At 38.5% G+C, this 25,702-nt stretch overlaps 2 protein-coding genes across 14 annotated transcripts; both read right to left on the reverse strand.

The window, feature by feature from the left end:
• Positions 1–519: 519 nt before the first annotated feature.
• Positions 520–13,597, reverse strand: LOC124153458 (F-box/LRR-repeat protein 3-like). 13 transcript variants are annotated; one of them, XM_046526617.1, is made up of 9 exons: positions 13,117–13,202; positions 12,735–13,009; positions 12,403–12,420; positions 10,525–10,576; positions 9,360–9,515; positions 6,695–6,989; positions 6,432–6,567; positions 5,561–5,813; positions 520–1,619 (listed from the first exon to the last, which is right to left on the reverse strand). In XM_046526617.1, exons 4-9 carry the CDS (start codon positions 10,544–10,546, stop codon positions 859–861), a joined length of 1,623 nt encoding a protein of 540 aa, XP_046382573.1. In that variant the 5' UTR covers positions 10,547–10,576; positions 12,403–12,420; positions 12,735–13,009; positions 13,117–13,202; the 3' UTR covers positions 520–858. The 13 variants fall into 13 exon arrangements, with proteins under 13 accessions (XP_046382573.1, XP_046382571.1, XP_046382569.1 ...); XM_046526615.1 differs by lacking the exon at positions 12,735–13,009 and having other exon boundaries at positions 5,561–5,681; positions 9,360–9,486; positions 13,117–13,597; XM_046526613.1 differs by lacking the exon at positions 12,735–13,009 and having other exon boundaries at positions 9,360–9,486; positions 13,117–13,597.
• A 7,315-nt stretch (positions 13,598–20,912) lies between these two features.
• Positions 20,913–25,694, reverse strand: LOC124153462 (40S ribosomal protein S3a). The gene is made up of 6 exons (XM_046526627.1): positions 25,534–25,694; positions 25,164–25,267; positions 24,590–24,786; positions 23,973–24,098; positions 21,180–21,341; positions 20,913–21,093 (listed from the first exon to the last, which is right to left on the reverse strand). The coding sequence occupies exons 1-6, from the start codon at positions 25,593–25,595 to the stop codon at positions 20,953–20,955; spliced, it is 792 nt and encodes a 263-aa protein (XP_046382583.1). The 5' UTR covers positions 25,596–25,694; the 3' UTR covers positions 20,913–20,952.
• Positions 25,695–25,702: the final 8 nt, after the last annotated feature.

Genomic DNA, 25,702 nt, shown 5'->3' on the forward strand with positions numbered 1-25,702 from the left:
TTAAACCTTTACTAAATTTTAAAGTAACCTTTCAATGAAACCCAAATTTTAAGTGCTAAAATAATGTAAAATGTATTTGCAGGCATGTCATTTTTCCAAAAGTTTTCCAAAAAGGGTGGATGGGAGGTCGCCCTTCCCCGTCCCCTCTCATCCCCCCCCTCCAAAGTATATTCCTAGTTATGCCACTGTCATATCTGATGGATGTACATGAACTTGCAGCGCCATTCACCATGCGAGCAAACAATATAGGATACTATCTGATGTTTTCTTACAAATCTCCAATGATGGTTCGACTAAAGACACAAAGGATGGGAATTGAACACTTCAGCTCACACAGCAACCAAAACCCCCTTGCTCCCCTCTGCATCAGTATTTATAAATACTACATATTTTAAAGATGCATGAAAAAGCTAACGAAGTTAAAATTCTTACATTAACATGAGACAAATATTCTTCATTGTGAGGAACTTCTGCAAATATTGAATAAAGGCAAGAAAAGAGAAATAATTCATATGTGCATTAGTAAAAATTAAGTGAGTTAATTTATCATTAATTCTAATAATACAACCAATGAAACTTTAAATTTTAAAAGCTAGTTTCAAGAAAATGTGCATTTCTAAGCATTCAATTACATAAGTGGTATAGGTACCTCTATAACGAAATACACTAAATCAACTTCTTTCATAATTGTGATACTTTTTGTCTAACTACTATACCCTGTGTATCAGTGTATCTTGATGAATCAATAACACTATTTAACTGTACTTTGAACAAATGCAATCATAAAAGCAGAGACCAACTGATATAACTCAGGGCACACTTGCTTCAGGCTCTTTTCCATAACTTTTTCATCAACTTTCACCACAAAGGAACTGATTCCGGATTCCATTCTTGTCCAATAAGTCCTGACACTAGCCGGCTAGTCATCTCGATATTGATTTCATCTTCCTCAACAAGTGAGTCCTCATTCACACACAGTCTTGAAAGACGTGGCCCAACACGTCCAGCAAATTCCACGAGGGCTTTACAAGAAATTTCACAGTCTCCAAGGCCAATGGCTGATAATTGAGGGCAACCATCAGCTATTGCTAGTAGCTCTGCATCCAGCAATGATCCTGTCCAATCACCTCCCTCACAGTTACCACATTCAATACCAGCAGCAACAAGTTCTTGGAGGCGAGGACAATGGTGCGCTATGCTGGCCAAAACCGATTTGGGGGCAACACTCCCAAAATAAAGGTGAGTCACGGGAACATATGAGGAAAAAAAATTGCAAGGCTGGGGTGAGAGTGCATTCTGAATTGCATAACTGGACTCGTATTCAGGAGAAGCACTCCAAGCATCATCTCCATCAAAAACGTTGATAACTAGAGCTAAATCTGGAGAGTGATTGATTAGGGCTCTCCAACAATCAGCAGAGGGTGGCTTCCACTTTTGACTGGATGCAGAGTTATCCACAACGGGGCAAGATCGATGTGATGTACACATATCAACACGCAGGTATTCCAGGTGGGTATGCTCCTTTGATGATAGAGCATAGATCAAGGATTCACTCAGCAAGGTCCAGCTGAGAGACAGTTCCCTCAAATGGTTGCAGTGGCCAGCTATGGTCAATATACCTAAAAGTAATTCCAAGACATAAGACAGCATATAAATAGAAAGTTCAACACAAAAGGAAACCTAAATTTGGATAAAGTGTCAAATTCAAATCTCGGATAAGTCACTCTGCAATACAACATAAAACTGGCTCCTGCAATCAGGCTTGAACACATTATAATGAAATTAAAAAACTAGTGGCTCAAACCAGCTGCACTTTTTATTATAAAAAGTAAAGTGTAAGATCCAAACATATTATGTATAACCAAAAAAGTAAGATCGATGAAAAAAAATATGCAAAGAATCATCAAAAGATAGGTAACTGGGTCTTGGACCAATGGTAGTAACATTTTACTTTACATTCTTTGATGGCAATGCATGGATCCCAATGCCTTACTCTGCAGTGCACTCAAGTCATAAAATGGATAAAAAATCTCAGTTCCCGAAGTATCCAGCAAACCATGGCTGCTAGTAGTAGGCAAGCACCTAGCTGTAAATTATCTTTGGGGAGAGCTTGCGTGTTATGCGGGTTGCCTGCAATGTTATTGTGTTGTCAATGTGCATGCATTGGTAAAGCGTACATTTCATTACATCAGCTTTGCATTACGTTTGCATACTGCTGAAAGTTAAACTAATCACCGAATATTGACAGGCATTATGAAATGTAAATATGTTTATCAAAATGGACAGTTAGGGGATAGGTGCCCCTGGGCTAGTGGTCTCCTCATCAGGTGTGATGCAGGTAGTCACTATATAAGGGGAAAAATATTGGCAGGTGGGGCTGAAGTCCTGTATGTCCCCCCTTCCCCAGGCTACAGGCCTGGCTCATAGCAAATCATTCATAGAGATATCAGAGTATCTAGTCTACCTTAACCCATTTATGCCTAGTGTTCCATTTTTGGAACACCTGCTATGACTTTCTAATTTAATGACTACGACTCATTATATACAAATATGCCACGGTTTTTCTTTCTGTACCTCTTTATAAAGATATATTGCATTATGGGGCGGAAAGATTCAGTCAGTTTTGCCAACCCATCGCAGCCAGTGTGTTGAGGAATATCGGTTTTTTTTTTCAAGGCAGTTTTTCTGTGACCATCTCTAATGGTATATTAATAACTATTTGCCATTACGTGCAAATGTTGTCAATTTTTTCCTGCATGTTCAGTAATAGTTAACCTACAGTGTTTACTGTAGAAATTTTTGAATCAGCGTATTTTGTTTTAGTTATAAGCTTTTATTTAACAGTGTTCCATTTTTGGAACACTAGGCAAATCCACTACTATTATGCATGCATTCATGGGCACTGAAAAATTCACTTTAATTTTAAATCAAGTAAGTAATTAGGCGTGTAACAATTAATTATCTTCCCGGTTCATTGCTGCGCGCTTCTGATCATCACATTCATGGTTCTTCTGACGAGAAGTTTTACCTTTTTCTGTAACCGGATGGTGATACTATTGAAAATGGCGGAGCATTGGCTTCCGCTTTGCCTCAACCTCTTAAAACCCCAAAGAAAAGACGTAACCAAAGTTATGCGCAAATGAAAGAAAGCCTATCTGACTGCCCAGCCAGTAGAAGGTAGAGTTTCAGAAGAGCAAATCATGAAAATGAAAACCCCTGCAGAATATTTAGAACTCTTTCTGGACATTGAAGTGAACCTTGAACTGGCTGTCGGTGTTTTTTGGGAGTAATTTTCCTGAGTGGTTACGTCTCTGTTCCAAGACGAAGTATGCTTTGGTAGCAAATACCAGATTCGTGTAATTCTCTAGTTAGCGGTGCAATGAGACGTGACCGATTTGAAACAATATTTTCAAATTTGCTTTTTGCTGACTACTCTATCTTGAACCACATGGACAAGTTTTCCAAGTTGCGGCCTCTAACTGAGCGTCTGAATGACAGATGTATGAAATTTGTGCCAAATGATATATACTTCATCAGATTTGATGAGGCCATGATTCCCTATTTCGGTTGTGATGGGTGCAAACAGTTCATTCGGGGTAAGCCTATTCGGTTTGGGTATAAATTCTGGTGCGTCTAGGCTACATTTGCTGGTTTCAGCCTTATCAAGGAAAAAACCGAACACTCAATACCAATAATATGGTGTAAGTGCTTCAAGTGTTTTGCAATTCACTGAGGTACTCACAACGCAGCATCCCGGTAAATACCAATTTGTGTTCGACAACTTGTTTACAAACATTGCACTCCTTGATAAACTTCATTCAATGGTCCATCAAGCAACTGGCATAGCGAGAAAAGATCGCGTAGACAAACCTTTACTATCTGATGCTACCCCAAATAAAAAATAATGGGGCACATTCGATTACCTGATTGATGGGAGAGACAATATTGTTTGGAGATGAAATGATAAAAGTGTTGTGACTGTTGCATCTTCTGGTGCCGGTGTCAATCCTTTGTAACAGTCAGTCGTTATTCTCAAAAGCAGAAAAAAAGATACAAGTTACTCAGCCAAATTCAATCAAGGTCTATAATCAGTATATGGGAGGAGTGCGCCGAGCTGATGAAAATATTGACAAGTTTCAAGCATCAAACCGTGGAAAGAAATGGTAGTACACGAGCCCTCCGGTATTCTGCTTTCAGCTGGCTTTACAAAATGCTTGGTAATTGCATAAAGACGATGTGAAGCCAATGGATCTTATTGAATTTCGTCGCCGTTTGACCTGTCAATATATAGAGACATACGGTAATTCTGTTGAGCCTGGTGGGAAAGGGAGACCGTGAAATCATGAAATCTATGAATCGTAAACTTGACTCACGTCATGACCTCATGAATCATCAGAATGTAACGCAGGGAAAGCAAACTCGCTGTGTCCAAAGCCACAAAAATACCACTTTTCAATGTAAAAACTGCAATGTATCCTTCCATGTTAAGCGTTAACCTGGATATCATTCTTAATAGTGAGTTAATAAAAGTCTGAATTAAAGTTTTTTCATGCTATCAATGAGTACGTCATAGTAGTGGATTTGCCTAGTGTTCCATTTTTGGAACACCTCGTAATTAATAATTGGCAAGAGATACATTGTTTATTCTTTCGGATATTGTTTTCATGCGTATTTTTATCGACATTATGTAAAAATCAGGGTAAAATTCGCATTTTTCAAACCTTCGGCATAAATGGGTTAAGGCTTTGCTATACTATGTACACATATACAATTTATTTTGTTGCTTAACAATTGTGTTATCATTCAGCCTAACAGGGTCTCTTACTACTGAAAGTAAAAAAAATCTCACTGAAATAGATCAGCAACCAAGATATTCATTTTCAAACACTATCAATCTAATTATTCATATAGCAAATGGAAAATGGTCGGTAAAGGAGGGTGGTCGCGAGGCCTGTCGTTTCTTGAAAAATAGAAATTTTAATGATTTTTAAGGTTAACTCATAGGCTTTTCAATCTGAGTTTTTATTTCACCTACTTATTAAACAAAAGTAAAAAATATTTGATTTTCCCCCTGCTTATAAACCCTACCGAATGAAATTTCTGGGTACTACGCCACTAATCTCAATGCACTACAAGTTTCTCCATAATCATTTTACGTTAAAAAATGTATTCAAATTCCTGATTATTCAAAATAAAATTGACCCCTTAATTCTCACAAAATGCGTATACGTGAAGGGGCATTTCGCCTCACATCACTGATTGTAAAACCTTTTTAAAGTAATTTTTGGATGAATTTCCTTGCCCTGTTACATAAAAACAGCATATTTTAATTAGGCATTTTTTAAATCATTTCTATCATTAAAGTACTATTGGTGAAGGTAACAGCTGGATCTAGAAAAGGTAGGCCATTAAATTGGGGTTTAAATATCTTTTGGACCCCAAGCATTTCAACAAAGTGAGCATTCAAATCTTTTAAACTATATCATACCCACAAAATGAGGTCAAAAACATTCATTTCAAAGTTAAAGGTCCATACACTCATCCACTATAGAATGTGTACCTTGTTTTGTGACACGTGAACAGTCTTTCATTTGCAAGAGATGAAGAGATCTAGGTGAACAAGACGACGCCAATGCTTGGAGAGAGAGGTCATCTACTGGAGCAGCATCAATGGCCAATGACTGCAGCAGATGAGATGACTTGTTTAGCATTGTAGTCACTGCTGAGGCAAAAGATGTATAATCCACACCAACAAATGGCTTTGAATTACTCGAGCTGACCAACGCCAGAGTTCTCAGCGGACAGTCAACGAGCTGAGGAGGAATGCATCTTTTAGTATGTTGAAATGTATTGCATGAATGTCAATAAAAAGTGACTTATAAATAAGGCTCACAAGATAAAGAGAGAATAGTGAGAATGGTATAATTTGGGGACTTCCAAATTAATTTAATCATTCATTAATATAAATTTATCTTCATGAAATAGCAGCACTTAATGCCGATGGCAAATATAAAAAAATATGTCGACTGCAGCAAAATGTTTTGGAATCTTGAATATTTCCAATCAAAAAAGAAGAAAACTTTTATTCCAGAAATATGACAAAGGGAGTCAAACACAAAAAAATAATTACATTTATTAAAAACAGCAAATGACATCCTTTGGGCAATAATAATATGTATGTACAGGTGTGTGCATACTAACTTCTCATTAGTAGTGTGGTCAAAGGTCAACATGGATCCACGAGACGCATTGCTAACTTTTTCATATTTCCATCCCATTACAACCCAAACTGCCCATAGTAATGCAAAGTTTATCAATACATACATATGTATATGCACCTGATTGAATGTTTTATTAGTATCCACATACACTGATATTATGATGCTTAAAATTTAAGATAATTTCTGTTTTATTAAACTTATTTGGCTCACCCTAGACAAAATGCGACATGCTGTTCTAGTAGACTCAGAAGAGGTATCTGTTTTGAAAACCACAAATTTCAGATGCTTTGAATGGTGAGCGATAACATGATCAATTAATCCAGGACTGGTAGGCTGAGGGTGAGACCTATAAAAAAAATGATTTTATAAAGGAATGTCAAATTATATTACAAGAAGGCTCCAGTATTTTACTCCACATGTGACCAAGAAGTTACAGTGATTACATGTATGAATTAATGTGGCTAAATACTTACACATCTGTGTCTCCTATAACAAACTCAAAGTGCTGCCATAGCTCCGCAAATTGAGAAGCTTGGTGCCATGAGCGACAAACTTGAGCAGATCGTCCAATATCTTTCATGGACAGCTTGGAGAATACATGTACCAAAGCTTCAGTAGGGACAGCAGACCACTTGGCTGAATGATAATGAGCATTGTCATTTTTTCCACTTGTCTTTTCATTCTCTGTATCTCCAACGCATAAAATTCTATGTCTTTTACAAGATGGCTGTTCTTCATCTGAAATTCTTGGGCAGCGTTCATTGTGTGCTGAAGAAATAAGTAATGAAGGAGGTAGACCAATCATGTAGGGTTGCACTAATACAATTTCAATTGGAAATGCCAAGGGTATCAGATTTTTATGACTTGTATCGATGATTTAAGCAATATCATTTTCTCAAATTGGTTCCAAACAATAGTGAAAATAAGAACCTAAGTGCATATGTGCCGGGATAATTCTCAAGAGCATTAACAATACTTCAAACATATGGATGTCTCTCAAACTTGCATTGTATCCACTATCTTCAGCTGATAGTAACTTACATATGATTCAAAAGCTTTACACATGCATTGAAAAAGTTGGAGCAATAAGTAAGGTGGGTACATGGAGAGATAGTTTCGCTATTTTTTTAGGATTTGAGTGGCTAGCTGCATAAAAATTATATAGGAAGTAATAATGTCCAGTGGATCATAACAACCTATTAGAGCAACATTTAACACTATCAGAGCACATGATGTCATAACATCACAAACTGCTGACAGACAACATCAACAGAACTTATAATAAGTAAATGCAAATGCCTATTAGGTGAACTAAAAGATCATATTGAAGTTCACAGACAATACTGAATGCCCAATGTGATGTCAATCAGTTTAACAGTTTTTGCATGAACTTTCATTGGTATTCGGTCAGTATTTTCCACTTTCACAAGATTGCTACCCTTCATTTTTTTGTGCCGCGTTATAGCAAAATAATTTGGTGTAATAATGAGTTTACATGCTCAGAAGGAGAAAGAAAATAATACTTGGTAATGTGAAAATGTCATTTGGGAACAGCAAAACATGAGACACTATCTAGCTCTACATTTCATAAGTGTGATCATATGGAGAAGACTACAATTACAATTCATATTAACTCTATTGCCGTACATCCATAAAGCTCTCTCGACCCTAATCGACCAAAGCCTGGCCTAAACTAAAGGCACTTCTCAGCACACTCTAGACATGTATCTGTTTCCACTTGAATTAATTTATCTCACTATGGAATTTCCTTTATCCTTCATTGCTCAGTGAATAAAAAGAGCCCCATAAATTTCGTCACCCACCATAACTCAAGGGGCAAAGTCTATATCATAGGACTGGATTTCTGCTGGACACAGCTATGAATTTCACTTCATTTTTTAGCCATTCATCATATATATGTATCAATATTTAAACAATGCATAGTTTATCTCTAATTGAGACTATCTCAACTTCTCGCAACCGATGAGCTCCTTTATTCTTAATCTGGCAAAATCAATCAGGACCAAGGTGCTTACTCAGAGGGGGGAATATGATGGATATACCATTAATTGGCTACTTATTTACTACCCCACCATAAGTAAGGAAACCTGGTATAAAAATGAGAATATTTCTCATAACAGAGGTATTTAGCAGTAGAAATGTATGGTATTACTAAGTTTCTAAATTTTCCTAGAAAGCAGTCCACCAAACATGACTAAGAAAAGGGATGTGGAGCAAAGGCTGGATCCAGAATTTTTTTCTGGGGGGCACAAGGGTCTTCTTATATTTGAGATTAAAAACACTATGTATACAACAATTATGATGTGAAATATTCTCTTTATTTTAATATGAAAGTTATTAATAGGAAATTAAATGATAAAAGCTCAGCTGTATACAAAACGAAACGAGTGTAATGATAGCGGCAATAAAAATCTAGTCTAGTTTTTTATGGTCTGGGGGGTACATGCCCCTGGGCCCTCCCCCCTTAAACCCGCCTATGTGAGGAGAGATGCACCATAATACCTTTTAACAAGAAAAATTGTGATAGAAAATTAATATTTAAGAGCAATTAAGGATGAGGACTCAAGAGGCAAATAGATAAAATGATTTTAAGAAAGTGAAAAGAATCAGTATTAAAAATATTTAAATGTCACAACTAATATCTTTTTTGTTTCAAAAAGTTATATTCAATGGTGTCAGGACTCTTACTGCTTGCTGTTAACTCCTTCATGATGGAACAAAAAAGGAAAGACAATGGCAGGTTCCACAATTTAATAAATACTGCGATTGGTTTCGAATACATGATGATACAATGTATTCGAAACCAGTTGCAGTATTTATTCAATTGTGGAACCTGCCATTGTCTTTCCTTTTTTGTTTCATCAAAAAGTTATATGACAAGGGAAATAAAAAATTATCCATACAGTCCAAAATTTCAATTGTGCACTTCAAAGCTAGTATTTCAGTTGAATGAATTCACTAAAAAGTAACTCACAAACTCTATACTCATGCTAGGCCAAACATTTTTAAAAAATTGGGTTTCCCAATTGCTTCGCCCATGATGAAAATGAAAAAATGTGTAGCTTGTTTCTTTACAATTTTACACCAATGAAATTCCAAAATTTTAGGGTAACTTACCACTACGTTCATTATCTCCTTCAACAACATTAGAGGGGATGTTGCTCCAGGAATGTCCTCTCTCTCTCAGAGAATACACTGAAGATAGGCCATGGCTGGCCTTCAAACAGGGTCTCATTTTTCTGACCTGGTAGTGATGTATTTCAGCAGTTTTATCTGTTGGATTTTTATTACTTAAAATAACTCAATTGAAATACTACTGCTTGCTGTTATCAAGTCAGATCTTATCAATTTCACAACATTTTAAACATATGTACATATAATTTCTGCTGATCCAAAGAAACGTTGAAAAATTACAGTGTTTACCATTAATAACTACCATGAGCATATGCAACCTTTAGTAAGTACATGTTAAATGATTGCATTTGCATCATAAATCCATGCACACCCCAAGCAATCATGCAAAAATGTTAGGAAAATCCATGGTTCAGAAAATAAATTTATTTTCACAAGCCCAACTTCAGATTACAGGAATAAACTAAGTAGCTTTTTCATTCCTTTCAATGGCTAAATTTTTGACGAGCTCATTTCACCAAGCATAAACCATTGGTAAAAGACGATTCCAAAAAATCATTAGCCAATGGATCAGTGGCGTAACTAGGAATATGCATTGGGGGGATAAGATGGCCTGGGATGGTGACCCCCTTCCCCCAGTCTGGGAAATTTTTTGAATAATGAAATGCGTGGATATCCATTTTACATCATTTTGGCACTAAAAATTTAACTTTAAGGAGATGCTGTTATTAAATTTCAAAACTACATAATAGTATAACTTTTTTACGAGGCTTTGGGGGGGATCTATCCCCTCATCCCCCCCTTATAGTTACACCACTGCAATGTATGCACATCATTAATTAAAACAAATTTAACAGCTAACCACCAAGGAGTCAGTATACTATTAGAGCAGTCAACAGCTGGGTATTGTCTACAATGGCTACTCAGCAGTCAGTATACCAATAGTGTTTTTGGAACATTAGTTAAGTAGTTTTCCATGTTATTTTTAACTAAGGTGGCCTTCATTTTCTTAAAAGCCAGTTAGTAATGCACACTGTGAAGTCATCCCTCAAACTCATCTCTCTAACTCCAACTGCCAACATTCATCTGATTCCCATTGCCTCAAAGATAGCATTTCCTCATGCATGCAGTCATGCCATGAAATTCTTACCTCCCTCACCACGATGAGCCATACTTTCATTTCTGGTTCATTTGAGCCTGCTCTGAAGCAAATCAAGAAAAACTATCAACTGTATTCATACCTATGGCTCACTTTCCATCAGATGAGCCATGCAAAGAGGGATATTAATTAGAGCATAATGATGAACTCGATAAATTATATGATACCCATAGAATATTAAATGGATACTTTATAGAAGCCTATCTTATACCATATCCAACATTTGAAACAAAAAGAAGACCACACACATATCAAACAAAGGACAAACAAACAAAGACAAACGGTGGATTGGAACACGGCCATTCCACAGCCCCCAAAATTACTGAAAACATTATAAAGATGCTAATCTTAAAGGTGACTCTCTGATAATAGTTTTTATTTCAGGTTCTAACAAACAATATTTAAAAATAATTGATGAATATCTAAAAGCCACTTATCATAAATCAGACCTCAAATACATTATTGCTGAGAGGTACTGCGTGTACTTTCAAGGCAGCAAAGAAATTAATGAATCTGTAACACTACCGGAGATACCTACCCTCAAAAACAACCCTAATCCACCCCAGTAATTGTTGGAGTATTGTATGGCTTAGGCATAAAACCTCAAAAGGAACCACAGTAAAAAGAATTCCTGAAGTTTGCAGATGCTAAACCCACCCTCTTATCCCATATCATCACATTTTCCCTTCATACTATCTAGAATGTGCTAAGCCCAAAAATGTGGTGGTCAAGGGACCAAGATGAAATTCAGTCAGACATTCTAGCCACTCCTTACTCAATACCTGAGATAATCAAGGCTGAAAAGTAGGATTACTTGAGTGAATTTTTTCTCAGTTTTTTTTCAGCTTATACGTATATATATAAGTTCCTACATGACGTATGAATAAGTCTTGCAACCAAGGAATTGCATTTCACATGCACTTCAATATTGAAAAGTCCTTAATTGATAAGTGCTTTGTGGGGCCTATGTTGTACCATCGACGTTGGTACTACATTGGGCTGATGTTGAGCTAACCTGCACATGGGCATACCCAGCGAGGGGCAGGAGGGGGCAGCTGCCCTCCCTCCTAGAAGCAAAAATCGCAAATGTCTTTAAGGAAGATAATATTTTTTTCCAACAAATAATTTTAAAAACTAATAAAGAGCTGTTAGTTTCCTTAAAATGTTAATTTAATTCACCTTTTCCATGCTTAAATTTTACCTACAACTTGAACAACAAGTGGCGTATCCAGGAATTTCATTCAGGGGGGTCCAAAATCGGTGGGGGAAATTTTTGAAAAACAGGGTACTAAGTAATGAATGGGTTTTAAACTAATTTTAACACTTTTCATAATCAAAAAACTTCATTTGTTAAAGAAATATCTTTCAAATTCATGATTTTTCAATATTTTGTTTTCTTTTACGAAGAAAAATGATTGGGTTTTTATATTAAGGGAGGTGGGGTCTGGACCCCCACCCCTTAACTTCGCCACTGTGAACAACCATGTCTTGCCCCCTCCCCCCATAGTTTTGATCCTGGGTGCGTCCTTGAACATGCAGCCAATATATGCCGATGGCATGCCAACATTGGAATGCTACCTGAGGTAGACCCAAGTATAACCAAAGATGTTACCCAGGCTAAGTTTACAAAATTAAAATGATAAGAAAGAGCATTAATTTGACCTAGGCATGAATAGCTAAGTTATACCATAGAGTAAGTATATTTAACCTAGATTAAATTTGTTTGAAGCAAAAATTGTTACATTATTCTGCTGGTGTATTAACTGTTAGATTCTGTTAATTACAACACATTATCGCAACTCGCAAAAAATTCTGATATGGACCCAAATATTTTAAAAGTATATTGGCACAGTTAACACAAATACTTACATCAATGTAAATATTTGCCTGTAAAAAATCAAAAGAAATATTTTCAGATGAAGGTAATACCAAGTTGAATTTGTTGCTTATTACAACTAGTAAAAAAAGATAAATTTTCTGACGCACAAAGACCCGTGCAAAACACTCATGTTTTTCATTTCAAGTAGCAAACATAAAGAATTACTACAAAAATTACCGCAACAGTACATATTTATCCTATGAAGCAATAGCGAATTGAATTTTGCGCTGATTGTACCCCAATAGGGGCAAACTTTCGATCACGAAACAAAAAAATATATAATAACCTATAATGACTAAAGGATATTGCTTTTAAAAATTACCGAGAAAATGATATCCCAGTTATAGTTGCATCCACAATAAATACACTATCAAAAGTTGCCGCAGCACTTGGTCCATTGACACGCACTGAACATCCGCAGACAGTCAAAGGGATAATATATCCCGAGGATTCAGCGCGCAACTTATCCGACCCCTCCCACTCCACTGAGTGTACACACGAGAATTCCCGTTCATCGGTCGGCGCGCCACGTGCGAAGTCAGCACGTGAAAACCAGGGTTACCGGAGCCAACAGTCACAGGAGGGCGCAAAGAGGATCTCACATCCAGAAAAAAAGGATGAGTAGGCTCGGTTAAATATTGTATTTACCTAGCCTCAAAGGCAACAATGAAACGCATGCGGCAAAAAAATTAAAGTTTAATTACCGATAACTTCGTGTATAGAGGTGTCTCGGGATGAAATCACTCCGATGCGAGATCAGTTTCCTCCGAAATATCGCCGAACATTCCCCCGCATACCACAGCAGACTGTAAGTCAAGGGGACGTCGCTGCAACTGATTCGCGTCATGCCCTACCGCCCCCCTCGAAATGCTTCGCGGGATTCTGAGGCGAGAAGTTGCGCGCGCAGATCAATATAGGGGGAGCTTTTCGCACGTGAGAGTTCAGCACGTTGAAATTGTAACAGCCTTTGAAAACCCTACGTCATCAAACAGCTGAGACTTTCGTGGATGATTGAGAGAACCAGGGAGTTATTTCAAAGCCGCATCTCGAATAGTCCGTCTGTCGGTGACGGCGATGCCTTCATGATCAGCCCAACGATCGCAGGCTCGATAGACAAAAGCGATTCGACACGGCCCAGGAACGCAGGCAAAGGAGTCGCATAAAAATATTGCCCCACAACTCAACGTCCGGAGGAAGGAAACGGCTTTAGGAGCGCATTAGCGCATTGTGTTCCAGGGACGCTATTCCGACTGAACTTCAAAAATAGGCGCGCAAAAATATAAAACAATCTCGCGGGAGGCGGAAAAAGTCCAGGACTCAGCAAAAATTATCACATCCCAAGACTGGCCTTCGCGAGTCGCATCCAAATTAATTGACGCTTCGGCCCCTTATCGGTGGCAAAATGTCATTGTTTGCAATACAATTATAGGCTGCTATTTCGTAAAAGGGCTTGAGTAACTCATAAGCTAGTGCGATCGCTTCAATAAGATGTCGTTCACCTCCGTAAATCACTTCTACTATATATAGGGGATGAAATTCCGAATGCAGACTGAAAAAATTTCACATTACACTAAACCGTTTAAAATTCCACCAGTAAAAACCACTTGCCTTAACTGGGAATGGAACCCGTATCTCACCAATTCATCCAAATGAGAAGGATCCTAATCAACGCAAGTGGTTCAGTACCTGACACGATATCACGAGTTGGAATATCAGTCGATGGACATGATTTTTGCTCTTGCGGGTGACTCTGAAAATGTAAGGTGGCTAGTCCTATCTATATACAGCCCTTGTGGTGACTGACTGACTGATGGATACAAATTCCCGACCACTTCTAGTGCTGGAGAGCTGAAATTTGGCACGCGTGCGGGGAACCCGAAATGATCCGGAGGAAAAATCCGAAAACCGGAAGTTTCCGCCACGTGTCGTCACTAGGACGACAAAATGGCCGAAATCGGGCTTTTTCCGGTGACCGTCTTTCGGTTTTTATTTTACTGCGCGCGGATCGTGCGTGCCACACGAGTCGTTAATGCATTTTTTGAAAGCTGATGAACGAAGGCACGTAATAAAGTAAATTTATTAGTTTCCGTTTGAGAAAATTACAGCCAAAATGGCGTCCAAAAATTGATTTTTCGAAAACAATTTCAAACTTTCCCCTCCCCTCGACTTAATTTAAGTTGTTAGATGACGAAAATGATTATTATATATGCTCATAACATCGTCTACGAAATGTAGGTAACAATTTTCTTTCATCGTGCTTGGTTACTCAGAAAACAATTAAAGTATTCCGAAAATCACCGAAAATTACGATTTCCTAAAGATTAACACAAGGTTTTGTCAATTTATACCCGACTGATTTCTTTAAAACTTTATAGTTACATACAACTTTGCATTGCTTTTCAGAAAACATAAACATCTAGTAAATGATTTAATGGATTTAACCGCGAAAAAATAAAAATGGCGGGCACTACTCACTTTTTTCGGGGACTGGATTCCTTTTTTTTTTGTGTTACTCCTGAAATATGGATGTCATAGGGCACACTACTGTTAGATATGACAGAAAATGAATGTGACCATATGGTATCGTCATCTTTAAACCCCCCAAAACCCCCGTAAAAATTAAAATTTGCATATAAGTAGCCTTTTCGGGTATTTTTGTCACGATTCCGCCGCTTTTCCAATCCTTACCACTCATCGCTACGGAATTGATGTGGACGATTGATGACCGCTGGAAGAAAAAACCTAAACCCCCGGTAAACCCTCAAACACCCCCCCAAAAATAAAATTTTGCATATAAGTCTACTTTTTGGGCACTTTTCGTGACTATTCCACCGCCCTCAACGACTCATCCCCCCGAAATTTATGTGAATAGATGGTGACCGCCAGGAGTACACACATTTAAACCCCCGGTATCCCCCTGAAATCCCCCCCAATTGTAAAATGTGTCATTTAGTCTCCTATTTGGGAACTTCTCGCAAACATTACGCCGCACTACCCGTCCCCTCTGAGCTCTAGATCCGGAATATTTGGTGAGGGCGAGCCACCGTAAACCATACGGGAAAAAATACCAGAAAACCCCCGATTACCTCCTGGAAAATCGCCGAAAAAAAAATAAAACAAATTTAAACTTGCCTCTCCGAATAGTTTTCGACACAATTTAACCGGTGCCCCTACAACTTATTAAAACCCCCGATAACCCCGTGAAACCTCCCAAAAAATTTCAAATAAATAGCCTCTCCAGGTAAAAGAATCTTCAGACCACTCTTCCGGTCCCCTATGACTTATCGGCACGGATTTTATGAGAACGATTTGTGTCCACTGGTTTAACACAAGTATAAAACCCCCGGTATTCCGTAGGAACCCCCCGAAAAAAAATGAAAAACTTGCCATTAAGTCTTCTTTTATGGGTACTTGTCGCCACTATTAATCCGCATTGCACTACCTTTTACAATCGTCGCTACATGATCACTGTGGACTTTTGGTGACCGCATGCATAACACATTAAAATCCCCGTAACCCCCTGGGCACCCCTCTCGGTGGGGAAGACCATTTATGAGGACCAGGCGGAGCAGCCGCGGGGGGCTCCTCAACCCCAAGGCGGCGAAGCCGCCCCACAACGAGGAACTGGCGTAGGCGAGGGGGAGCTTCAGTAACCCCCGGGCGGCGAAGCCGCCCCGATGTTCAAGCGGCGCAACCGCTGTGGACTCCCCCCACCTCTGGGCGGCGAAGCCGCCCCTTAAACGAATAACGGTGAAACAGTTCCGAAATGCCCTCGCCCTCTGGCACACTAAACACCCGGGCGGCGAAGCCGCCCTCCAGCGAGGAACGGCGAAGCCGTTCCGAGGAATGAGTGGGGCACCTCCCTACCCCCTGGCCGGCGAAGCCGGCCCCTAGCCGAGTTGAGATTATTCGAACTTCAAAAGTCTTCGAACGACCACAAATGTAGACGGCGAAGCCGGAACCGGGGTTTTAAGGGGCGGAGCCCCTTAACGAGCGCGCGCAGCGCAGCGAGTCCGCGATTATAACCTTGAATAACCTCTATTGGTTACAAAAAATAAGTATGTAGTAACTTATAACTACATCTACTGGTATTTCCCCCAAGAGCAAAACTTGTTCACAAAATATTCGAATTTACTTCAGCTGAAAAAAGAACGCGTATTTTTAATTGCCTCTTTTTAGGACAACACGCGCATTCCCGTCACTCGAAGAGGGAGGGGAGCTGACGTCACTGGCTCCTGACGTCCAGTGCAGACGGGCACTATTCTCATGCCCCTACTTTCCATTGAACGAAGTAGGAATTTACCAGCTTGCATAAAGCACTACAGCCACTTCTTAGCGACTCCATTAGAATTGTAAAAATTCGAAGGCACGATTAACATCCCCAGACAGCTAGAATTTCCTGTAATTTTAATTACGGCGAAATTTCTTAATGCCGACAACCTAATTTTGTGAAAAATCCACAGAGGAAAAATCATTCGCCTTGACCGGGATTCGAACCCGGATCCCTCGATTTCCGAATGACGCTGGGTAGCTTAACTGGCTAAAGCACTCGGCCGGAAATCGAGGGATCCGGGTTCGAATCCCGGTCAAGGCGAATGATTTTTCCTTTGGATTTTTCGCACTATTTGTGCATTGCGGGTGACTACGTAAAAGTTATCACCGAGGCTAGTCCCAGTATACCTAAACAAAAAAAACTAATTTTGACTTAAATTTAACTGCAATTACAACATGCTTAACGTTTAACAACCCCATTATTCCCAGCGCATGTATAAATGAAAACGAACTTATCATAGCCACAACAACTGATCGTTGTCTTCTACAAGTAAGCAGATGATTCCAACAAACAGAAACTAGAGGTAACATGCATCGTAATTTTGCAAATGTGGATGATAGTATTTCACTCTGAAAAATCAACAGGAATGAGTACTTATTTTTTCTCATTAAATTCTGCCAACAGTACTCGAGTTCATACATACTGACTTAGGTATTAACTAAGGCACATTGAAAACTATTTTGAACACTGGTGCAGCGAAGGGGGTTTTTAGGGGATGAGCTCAGAGAAATTTTTAAGTTTAATCCATTTAACTTAATTGGATTGATATTACTAATAGAATAGTGCAAGAATAAATAAAATATCCCTCAGAAAGCCGTAGAAATCACCATATTGAACCATTTATCTTAAAATTCTGCAATTTATTAATCTTGCACCTGCCTCTTATCCTGGTGGGTATTCCATACCCCCATACACTCTGGTATTAGTTGCACCTAAAACCCCCTCAGCCTTAATTCCTAGCAGCGCCCCTGATTCTGAATAGAAGCAAATTATGAAAATACATTTGCAAAAGCTACATGGCTCACTCTCTGGCCTCTTGGCAGTGAACTGCGCGATTGATCAAAGGGCCATTGTCAGACATGTTGACAATCATGCAGCAACCAGCCACCAAATGTGAATGACTCCATACTACCTAAGGAAGGGATAGGACAATAAGATATGACGTATAATTAAGAATCACCAAAATATTGTACTGACGGCTACACCAAGTATCCCTTTCTACCTGTTATAGACGTATAATTTGACTGATGAGATTCAACACCAAATACCACAATAATTGCAAAAAATGACCTCACTGTAAAAATCTGCCAAATTTGAGTGTTAGTAAGATTATTTAGACATCTTCACTGGTGGCAGACCCAAAATAGGGACAAAGAGGTGGGGCTAGATGAGGGTCCTTCGGAATTCAAACCTAGAATGCACTCCAATGACTTTCAAGAGATTATACAGAATTTACTGCTCTAATAATGAAACTGGTACTATTAAAACTATGTTAAGCAATAAAAATCACAGGGCTCTCCCCTTACTGCGAAAGATGCCTCTTACAGCTACAATTTAAACAATTGAACAGTGCCTTCAACTTTCGCATTCTCACAATTGGATTTAGTGCTTGAAACTAAACACCAATAAATAAAATAACCATACCCTCACTCATCACACCAACAAGAATTTGTAGCAAAACACACTGTAGTGAGGATCACTTCAAGCACCATAGACTAAGAGAATTTGCAAATATTCTGGACCAAACCTAAACTCTGCCATACAATAGCTAATAGGGTAGTTTCCTTCATCAAAGAAAACGAAAGGCATTGATTGCGATTCGTTACCCACCATTAGTGTATTCATAATACACAAATTATTTTGTTTTTGAAATACCGGTTTTGACGAATGGCAAGGGTCAAATTTTATCCTCATTTGAAAAAGGCCAGATTGGCGCCCATGCGATTCCACTCCACGTGACGTCACAGGGACCTAGTTTCTACACGAGAGGATAGGAGTTATACATCGTCTGAGGTTACCAATGCATGCATGAGGCACAGAGCTCAGGGAAACATGTCTTAATAATCACCTATTAAAACTGGCTCAGGTCGGAAAGTTTTCTTCGTTTGATAAGGTATTAATAAACCTTTTTTTGAAAACTTTCACTTTTCATTTAATCGCGAAAAATAGATATTGTCATTTAAAAATCTATAAGCGTGAAATACGTACTCCAGGTGTAACAATCTTTCGATTAAGGCAATAAAAAAATAATAGGAAACCACCCTATTGGAGCCAAACACCACCTCATGGTCAGCATGCATTTGTACACCCTTCCCTGGTTTAATCATTAATTATCTTCCCTATAGGATTATACATCATCCACCTGCAGCAGCTCACGAACGGTTTCCACTAATTTTTGCTGGCCCAAAAACTTTCAACAAAAGTAATTAGGACAGGATAGCACATACACTCCATCCTCCTCCCATACACCAATGAATACAGGACATACTTCCATTATCATTGACAGTAAACTATCAATTGATTCCCTAGCCTGTCTCTCATTACACTCCTTTTCCCCTCCAAACCTCAAAATACATTTCAAGATAGAATTGGCACAAAACATCCGAAGCCACGACTCTGAAACAAAATTTGCAAATGAAAATCAAGTACTGCTGAAATGTCACTTTCCATTATTTAAAACAATGCAATGAAATTACTGGTTTTGATACACTATCATTTTAAGTCTAATCAATTTGTTTAAACCCTTTTGTGCCGCACATCAGGTGGAGCCGACTGGCATTTCCAAATGCATAACACCTGACGTTGGGTATTGCTGTTGGGGATTTTACAATGCAAACGAACAGACGTTGCCTCTGGCCAACGTGAGGGAAGGGAAGTGACCGCTGAGGTAGCAATTGTCTGATGCATTCAGGCCCAGCCTAAGACCCAGTTAAGTGCTTCCTTACGGCCACTCCTCAGCACTCATTTATGATCATCACCACCGCAGGAATCAGTTGGCAAGTGGTTATATTGTCAATATTTTTTCAATGATATATTTTGTTGCATACTACTATGGTTTTTATATATTGAAATGAATTCTTTGCTTTCTTCTGTGCGTAAGCAATTTTTAAGCGAAATTTCAGCATAAAAAATATCAGACTTCCGGACTTAAGAGCCTCACCACCATTTATTTACTAACTTCGTTGTTATTAACGCTGGACAACCATTTAAAATTCCACAATGCACTAAAAAAATGTTAGTAATTCTTGTAGAAGTGAAAATAATTGCAAATCAGTAAAACGTTTGGTTGAAAAAAAACACTGGGAATGCAATAAGTTGACCATGGATTCATGCTAAGATTGGGTTAGTTCAGTGGCAGGGATATAGGATGGGTGCCCAGTTAAGCTGGGCCCCTAATGTGAGGGACGAAAATACCATGGTAACTCCACTTCCAAAGAGAGCCCCGTACAGGGAGGTTTAAAATATTCTCATGGTACTCATAGCACAGAAAATGTTTACCAATGGTAAGCACCAGCAGGAAAGGGTTAGAAGGTGGAAAATTGCATGCCATCCAATATATGATGGACCACTTCCACCACAGATATCTCCATAAATACGTACAAGGAAAAATATGATTGCAAATTGATGTTTTTCGAGAAACAATTTCAGCTTCTACCCTTCCTAATACTGAAGATTAACAAAAATCTCTTCTGACCATAAGAAAAAAAGGCAAAGCTTTCAACTACATAGAAACAGTAAATTTACAATCTCAATTGGGCATAGATAAAGCCTGTATCACAATCTAGGTTTTCGGTGATTTACGACCATCCTTGGATATCAAGCTGCCAGGAACCATGAAGATGAACTCTCAAGCTATCAATTTGTTGCTGCAAGGGTTAATCAATTTACCTCATTTTAAAAAAATATCCCCATCACATCCCAAGTCTTCAATGGCAACATGCATAACTGGATGACTGAATGTAGTCTATTAGAGATTATGTGATATTGAATCTTTTCATGGCCAAATTCCTAAGAAATCAAGTAACCCAATACAGTAATAGAATACTACTTCAAATACAGGCTTCATCTAATGCTAACACATAACCAAGAGAAAATAGTAAGGCCTCGAAATAATCTGACACAATGACATCGGGAATTAGCCACAGGTGTAGAAATAAAAGGCCGTACTGTTTTCTTAACGTTTAATTTCCAAGAATTTGACAAATATTTAGACAGTCTCTTGCACAGGTGGCTCATAGCCCTCTGGCCGATCTACTTTAGCACCTGCTTCATCTGTTGTGCCCTTCCCTTCCTCGTGGAGTTCCAAAAGCTTGCTCAAATCAAAACGTGGCTTTTTGAGGACTTTCACCTGTGAGGAAATCAACAAAAGAGCGAATTAAGAAACCATAACTACCGAGTGATAAGTGCAGTTTTTCTCAGACCTAGAATACCAACCTTGCGAATGAATACATCATGGAGAGGAAATATGCCTTGACATGCCTTCTCTATGTCCTTGGCAATACAGTCGGGCAACAGCTTGTTTACTACCTCTTTAAGGTCACTCTTGGAAATGTCACTTTGGATCATTTCAACCATCTTCTTACGGATAGCTCTAATCTAAAATAGAAACAAAACACCAGTCAGGCATATTCTTTCAACAATTCTTATGACAACCAGAAATTTCGAAAGAAAGACAAAAGTTATAGGTTGACCTGTGCAGAACACAATATTAGATTGGCACAATTCATTTATGTTAATCTGAAATGACCGTAACTCCACCTTGGCCCAGACCTTGATGGCTAGGAATGACTGACCCTCAAACTCTCTCAAAAGACATTAGTACTGACAAGATATGGAGGTATATAAAAATAACACAGTGGAACTTGGTTAGAACTTCCACCCATACACAGGAATTTCTCTCAGTCCCAGACCAATGAAACAACCAATTGACATACTAAGGTTTATAGTCATTTTCTCAGAGGAAACTGAGAGAAAGAATAAGTGACTTGGCTTAACTTGTCCTCTTCAAAAATGTATGACAAATAACGGGAGAAGGATGCAGTTTTTATGTGATTGCCCAAGTGAAACCTATGAAATATAATGATTCCATTCACATTGTTTTGGCAATGTAGAGCTCATCATCTTGATTTGAAATGTGAAAAGAGTTCAGGAAGGCAATCCTAGGGGAGCTTCATAAGGTAATTGTATTTAAGTAGACTTCTCCACAGATTAAAATTAGCCCAATTGCTATTATTTACTTCCCGTATTTGCAAGTTCATTTTTTGTGGTCCCTTTAAAAACGTATTTAACAACTTCTACTGTGCATCATAAATCAATAATAAACACAATATGAATCTCAGCAAAATTCGAAACTATTAGAAATCACCACACAAAGAACAAGACAATAAAATCAAAGATTTCAATATTTTTAGAAATGATATTACAGCACAATTCCGATTATACGGGCTAATGATGGGGAGAGACCGCACGAATAATCGGAAAACGGATGACCCGAACTTCCACTTTAATGTCCTGTAATGTTCATTATTTATGTAAAACAAACAATTCATTATTATTTATGCACTTATTCTGTTATTTTAGAGTGCTTTCCGGACTCATTGAGAGCTTTTTTTGCCAGTTCTAGATCTTTTTAGTGGCGATGATATAGTTGTACTCGTATTATTAATTCTCCACGTAAGGCCTTGTTTTGAAAACCACACATGCGCGATCACGGATACAGAAAAGTGGTTTGTACAAATTCTTGAAAACCACTGCTCAACGTCTGAAACGACACTGTCAGGCACCACTCCACGTTGTCGCCTCTTGCCTAAGTTTCCCAGCAACTTCTGTGGGACATGTACCAGTGAGCACAGAGCGTGGTCACGCACTGCGAGGCTTGGGAAACAGGAACACAGTGCTTCCATGAATGCAGCTAGTGCACAATCGCTTCCGTTTTCTGAAGGGGATTCTAATGGAAATTATAAGCCCAGTGTACCGTAACATTAATGCAGTAATTCCGGTGATTTTGCATCCTATTTTATTTTTAATAAAGATCACAGAAAATATTGAGCGAGAGTGAAAATCATGCACGGATAATCCGCAACACATTATACTGCAGCCAGATAATCGGGAGTCTACCGTACATAATTTTTCTAGTAATGAGCAGGTAGATATCAAGAGGCGATTAAAATGTTTATTCTTACTCTGCAGTAAGACTGTTTTACCAGGGGAACGTAATTGCTAAATCTGACATATGTACTAAGGTACTGTCAAAATTGTGTCATGCAAAGCGGTGAAGAGCTAGAATGCATGAATGTGAGATGGGAAAATAGCGCATGTTCTAATTTTGCTAATGCATTTGTGCAATTTCAAGCCTTAAGGCTGTTTTACATGGCACAAGGAATTGCGCAATCTGACGTATGTGCGAAGGCACAATCAAAATTGCATCGTGTAAAGCGGTGAATTGCTAGAACACATGCGAGAATGCGTGACAGCAAAATAGCCTGTTCTAATTTTGTTCATGCATTCGCGCAATTCCGTGCCATTTTAGAAATCAATGCAGCTCTAACCTGCATAATTCCGTGCCCCATGTAAAACGACCTTTAGTGAAAAAAAGTTAATGCAGTTCTAACATACTGCCCCATGAAATTACATAGTAGTGCATTTGGCTCTCCCTGAACATTTTGTTCAATATCCTTGATACCCAAAATATCAAAACCATGTTTCCCTTTCCAAACAAAAATTGCTACCTCCTGCACATCCATGCACTAGTTTTCATTAATAAATAAATAACTTAAAAATCTGAGACTGAGGCGATCGCGTGATAAAGAATACAGCAGATCAATAATGCTGAAATCTAAATAACAGAATGATATTAACAACAGAAATTTGTCTGAAATTCTTCATAATTTCCATTTCATAAAGTTGCATAGCCAAAATATAGATATATCATTGGTGTAATTGCAGTCTAAGGGCCTGGCTGCCTTCATGCTAATCCTGTGAGATCTATTCAACTACTCTGTAATTTTCTTCTGCAAAATATTTCATTATGTGATTTAGGATACCCAGATGCGATTCAGTGTAACAGAATTCACAGCATCAACGAATGATGTCTATTCCTCGAAATTTCTGAAAAGAATACACAGACACATTCTGAAGCAAGCCCTGTACACCTCAAAGATTAATAGGAGTTGTTAATAAATTGTACTTTTGAAATCTTAAATATTTATGATGAGCGATCAAACTCACTTGAGTGTGCTGGGCGTAGCATGTCTTCCGTTGTGACATGGAATCCTTCAGCGTAAACCCGATGCAGAATACTCTCAGGAGGTACCCATCAGTGGTTTTCACATCAACATTGGCTTCAATCAAAGTCTGTGGAATGAATGTATTTTCCATATTAATCCACCCAAAAAAACAAAGCAGCAAGAAACAGATCGAGACAAAAAACACCAGTGCACACATCCTTGGAACTATCAATGTTAGTGTAACATATTTCTTCATCTAAAAAAAGATGTTTTGCACCAGTTTAATACCACCCACAACTTCTGCTCTATGCAATGTAACATTAGTAATCTTAAGGCCTCAAACATGACAAAAGTAATACTAAATGGATATCGAAATGAACATAAGGCTAGTAGCACCCAGCTAATCTCATTCAGTGATAAAATAAGATAAACTAGGAAAACCACGGAACGACATCAGCAGGCGAGTGCCAATTAATATTAAACACTCATACGACCGCCTTCAACAGGATACTTAACAAAACTAATGACATGAAAACGCATTTAACGACTTCTAAATGGTGTTACCGACCAAAAACACGAGGTATGAATAATCAATAAAAATATGAATAACGAACTTACCTGCCACTTCTTCACCACGCTTCGAAGCTTATCAGTGGTAAGGTCCATACCATGGAAATTAGTGAGAACGTTGCGGCCCTGGACGTATTCTCCAATAAGCCGGAATTTTCTGAAGGACCTCTCAGCATCATTTTCATTTTGAAGATCGGCCAAAGAGACCTCAAACACTCGGTTCTTCAGACCTTCAGAGGCAATTTCTGAAAACAATAATGACTAGAGCATTACAGCAGGTCATCAACACGAGCATGACATCAGTTATTTTTAAATAATAGCCTGCAGTCAAAAATCAACCGCCCAGCAAACAAGTGTCATGCACACACAAGCGTTAAGCCATTCGGAATGGCCCGAGCGAGCCACCTTAAGGGTATCTGGCATAGCCACATCATCATGCTTCATTAAAAATTATTCCCCATGTTACGATTCGAAACCTAGCTCCGAAATGCAATTTCAGCTGACATGATGTACAAAATGTGGACTATACATCGCGAGGTCTCCGCATTTAGAAAGAATCAACACCCCATTACACCATGTACTCCTATTTACACCACTTTGAGAAGAAAATGCGTTTACTTACTTGTTCCCGTCGTTCTGTTGACTAACGTTTTCCCTATGTAACGAGTTGCAAACATTGATGGTGCTTTCACATCGTACCAATCTTTCCTCGTGAATGGGTCCACACTAAAATAATAATTAAAACATATGCTTAGAGCCCACAAATGTTAAAAACAAAATAATACGATGAAAATTTCACTGTCAAACGTATATCCATCACAAAAAAAGCTCTCATTGAGTAACTAATAACAATGAATTTATTCAGTGACCATGCCGGACATGCCCACGAAATCCAAAATTTTCTAATACATCATGCACAACCAGATGAATGCAAACGCTCAAACAAATAATAAAAAATCAGCATATGCGCATTTGATGAAAATTTTACTTACATCTTCTTTTTCACGCCCTTCTTTCCTCCTTTTGAAAGACCCTTATTCTTGCCTACCGCCATCGTCACGTTTTCAATATGGAGAGATGGTGAACGTCAGAGAAACATTAATCGAAAGAGTTTATGATACAATCGATTAACTTCAAAATCGAAATGGTCACTGCACATCG

Source organism: Ischnura elegans, chromosome 2, assembly GCF_921293095.1.
Source record: "Ischnura elegans chromosome 2, ioIscEleg1.1, whole genome shotgun sequence".
Classification (NCBI taxonomy): domain Eukaryota; kingdom Metazoa; phylum Arthropoda; class Insecta; order Odonata; family Coenagrionidae; genus Ischnura; species Ischnura elegans.